The sequence below is a fragment of the Otolemur garnettii genome, unplaced genomic scaffold, assembly GCF_000181295.1.
Source record: "Otolemur garnettii isolate 467f Iridium unplaced genomic scaffold, OtoGar3 scaffold00005, whole genome shotgun sequence".
NCBI classification, from domain to species: domain Eukaryota; kingdom Metazoa; phylum Chordata; class Mammalia; order Primates; family Galagidae; genus Otolemur; species Otolemur garnettii.
In genome coordinates, this window is record NW_003852400.1 from 43840238 (window position 1) to 43844044 (window position 3807).

The following is a 3807-nucleotide window of genomic DNA, read 5'->3' on the forward strand; positions in this document are numbered from 1 at the left end:
CTCAGGCTTATATTTCCTCAGTGTTTAGCAATAAATAAAAATAGCTCCCTGAAGTCAGCGTTTATACAGTAATTCCCGCAAGCGAGTGAATTCAACAGACGAATTTTCCCCTCCTCATCCCTGGCGTGGGGGAGCCGTCCTGAGGAGGTGGGAGCTTGGATGAGAGGGACAGGGAGGTGGGTAACTCTGGACACGGGAGACGAAGGCAGGCTGACAGGACTCCAGGACGCGGGGGTGCCCGAGGAGAGAGGGTGGTTCAGTGGGGGAACAGGGACATCACTAAAGCAATTATACTCATTTTTCAAAAATTCCCTTAAGTCCCTGCCCGCCACATAATCAAGTTCTAAAAGGGAGCTGTTGTGTATCCTCAAAGGAAAAGGAAATTTCCTCCTTCTCCTTCCACTAGCACCGTCTAGGCCTCCAGCAGGGGGGACTCTATCACAAATGTTGTTCTCTATTATGTGTTTCAGGTCAAGTTTTGGGCCTTGGTCTCTAACCTGCCCCCTCCTCCAACTTCAATGGAGATTTCCCCAGGAGGGAGCTGCACTCTAAGCTCCCGTCCCTATTCAGGTTAGTCAAGCCCGTTTTCACAAAGCAGGATGGGAGGGAGGGGCCGCTGTGGGCTGGGAGGAACCAAGCCAATTTGACCTCGTTTATAAATAAAAATATCACTTAAAAGTATCCTCTGTGGCAACTTCAGATGAGCAGCATAAATTGAAAAACAACCTGTGATCCCCGCCCCCGCCCGCCAGCTAACATCAGTATTCATGATAATTATCTATATAAGTGGGAAGTACTTACATAATAAGATACAAGTTTATTTATTTATTATACCAGGTACTTCCACTTCTGTTGCTGTTTACAGACAAGCATTTTAAGACAGCGTTGTTTTTTTCCCCCCCAAAAAATAAGTTGAGAAAGTTATATTTTTCTTTCAAATTTGCCATGCTTGAAAGCACTCCACATTTCTGACACAATGTACATTTGAATGTAAACTCTGGCCCAGCCAGTTTAAAGATTACGTTTTTTCCCTCATATAAAATAAGTCTTTACCCTTTATACCCCTACTTCCCATCCCCAATTTTTTCATTCCGAACTGACCTGCAGTTTCTCTTAAAAATGCCAGGCTTATTTACCTGTTATGTTCTAAAAAAACTGGGATTTAAAAAGAAATCCATTCACAACAAACAGCACACCCTGGAGGTATGCTGCTGAGTCCCACTCCGAGGGTGCCCGGTGGTTCAGCTGTTGAGCTCTGTGATCTCGTCAGTCTCGTCCGGATTTTTGGTCATTTTTTCATATTTTCTTTTGAAGAAGCCAAGCTGTGAAGGTGAGGACGTAAAACCGTTACCATCCACGGCTTATTTGGTATGTTGCCCTTGACCCCTGGGCTGCCCACTTCCTCTGGGGACCCCCTGGAAATCCCCGAGGCCCTGGAGAATATGGTAGGCGGACTGCAACCTGCTATCTGCCCTCACTTTAGTGAGGAAATTGATATCCAGAGAGTTCTGCTGAATTACTCTGAGTCTACTTCTCTGAAGCTGAACAAAATATTCAGGGCTCTGGGTGAAAGGAAGGTTAAAAGAAGATATACTTTTACTGGGTGTTTTACAAGAGTGAAAAACTGTAAACCATTTTACATTTCTTTTTTCTCATTATAGAGGAGGTTCCATATACAACCTAAGGTTACTGTTTTGGGAGCAAATTTAAGACAGAGGCCTTCAGAAGTCCTGCGTTTTAAAGTATGAAACTTTCCTTACCTTCCATAAAACCACAACCAGCGCTAACAGCAGAAGGATCCCCGCAATCACACTTCCTACTATAACTCCTGTTGGTACCTCTGCTTTCTCACCGGGTTTCGTTATCCTCAAGGGAATCTGTGAATGTATGTTCACAACTGAGTTACTAATTTGAGCACCAAACAAGATGGATGGTCTCATAGAGTTGTCTGAGTTGATGAATGAAGGTCCCTGGTTCTGGAACAGTGGCATGATTGGCTCATGACGGCACTCCCCAAACATTGTACATTCCTCCAATGGTGAACAATTTTTAGAGAAAATGCTCCTGTGAAGTCCAGGTTTAAAAAAACCCCAATTTTTCTAGTTTCCTCCTTTAACTACATCAGCATTTTGTAGCTGTGTTGTGTCCCATCATTCTTTAATTATTTATGAGATAGGAGCTTCAGTTTCTGGCAAGCATTCCCAGCAAGTGGAAGGATCCTTGAGTGAAAGCAAACAGCCTTAGGCCAGTCAAAGAACAAATTAACTCACATGCATCCTGACTGAACAACTTTGTATGGCATTTCCAAAATACAGATTTCACTTAAATGTTATTCAAGATAGACATCAATATGTAGAGGTAGTATCTTAGGCCACTGCCTCTTTCACCAAGCCTGTAGGAGGCAGCAGATCCTGTCTTAGGGCACAGGTTGACCTTTTTGGGGGTGAAGTTGTCTTTGAGGCTGTTAAGGATTCTTTTGTCCACTTCCTGACACTCTTTGTGATGCTGTAATGGCCCCAAGAGAAGGGCTGACCTGAGTTTTAGCAGTAAAAATGTATGATCTTTTCTTTAATTGAGGAAAGAGTCTCACTTATTTATTTTCTTCACAAAACATTCTTTTTTTCCCCATAAAACATTCTTAAAGAGTTATATTTTGAAGCAAAAGAAGAGAACAATACATGGTTTAACATTAAATTGCAGTGGCAGATGAACTGCTTTTTGTTACACTTATGGGCTGGGCTGACCTTGGAGCTGACCTTAGTGACTATGTTTATTCTCATTTGTATCTTCAAGAGCTAAAATAGGCTTTTTAAATTGATGGACAAAGTGACGATGAAGTCATGCCTGCTTTCTCTGTTCCACAGCTTCCTTATCTGGGCCCCAGGGACCCCATGAGTGTAACATTTTGTGGATCAGATTTTTAAGTGGTCCAGAGATTTAAATAAATGTAGCAATTGCTTATCTACCTATACGAATGTGTCATGTTATTATTTATATTCAAAACTTTACTCAAAAATACATCCAAATTGGTTGGATGCAAAAAATGTTTCCATAGACACAAGTACTAGTTGGCTTCTGTTATTTATTAGTATTGGTTAGAGAAAACAAAAGTCTAACGGGTTCCTTAAAATTGTTCATTTGAATTTCCAATTAATGTATTTAATGCTGCTTTCTAAAAAAACCAAAACTTCAGTCGTGTTTCACCTATTGTCTGAAGGCTACATTTTTCTAATGTGAGCTTTAAAAAAAAAAAATCTATAATACTTTTCCCCTAGGCTATGTTCATAGCACTTTGAATTTGAAGTTCACATTTCCTTTGGCTCCAATGCTGATTTTCCAGGCCCGGTCCTCTGAGGAGAGGGTGTGGGCTTTCTCTGAGGCCCTAACACCAGAGGCGGAGAATTATCCTCTATTGTGTGGAATCATTTACCCCAGGCAGAAATAGGGCAGCAGTGCATGAGCTCTATTCTCAGGCCGGAGTGAGGGAAGCCCAGAGTTCACGGGGCCATTGCCTCTTTCACTAAGTCTGTAGGATGCAGCAAGGGACTGAGGCCAACTGCCAAGCTGGCCCCGGGGGCAGAGTCCTGAACTGCCTTCCAACTTCTAATACAAGCACTGGGAGGAAAATGCTCAGGGCTCTGCCAGCAGATTAGCTGGGCATGGAAATCCCGCTGTATCTAAATATGGCATATTCTAACCAGAGTTTCAGTGCAAAGGAAAAGTGTCTTGTGCCAGCTCTTGGAACAGAGAGCCTTTGTTTTCTCTGAAAGTACATTTCTTTGCAAAAGCTTTTTTATCTAAGGGGAA

General features: G+C 42.4%; 1 protein-coding gene across 1 annotated transcript in view; it reads right to left on the reverse strand.

Annotated features, from left to right (window-relative positions):
• Positions 1-1202: 1202 nt before the first annotated feature.
• Positions 1203-3807, reverse strand: part of ITGA2 (integrin subunit alpha 2) — a 98647-nt gene continuing 96042 nt past the window's right edge. The window contains exons 29-30 of the mRNA XM_012811205.2: positions 1761-1877; positions 1203-1322 (exon numbers count right to left, since the gene is read on the reverse strand). Of these exons, the coding sequence (XP_012666659.1) occupies positions 1242-1322; positions 1761-1877 (198 nt within the window). The 3' untranslated portion in view covers positions 1203-1241. The remainder of the gene's footprint in view (positions 1323-1760; positions 1878-3807) is intronic.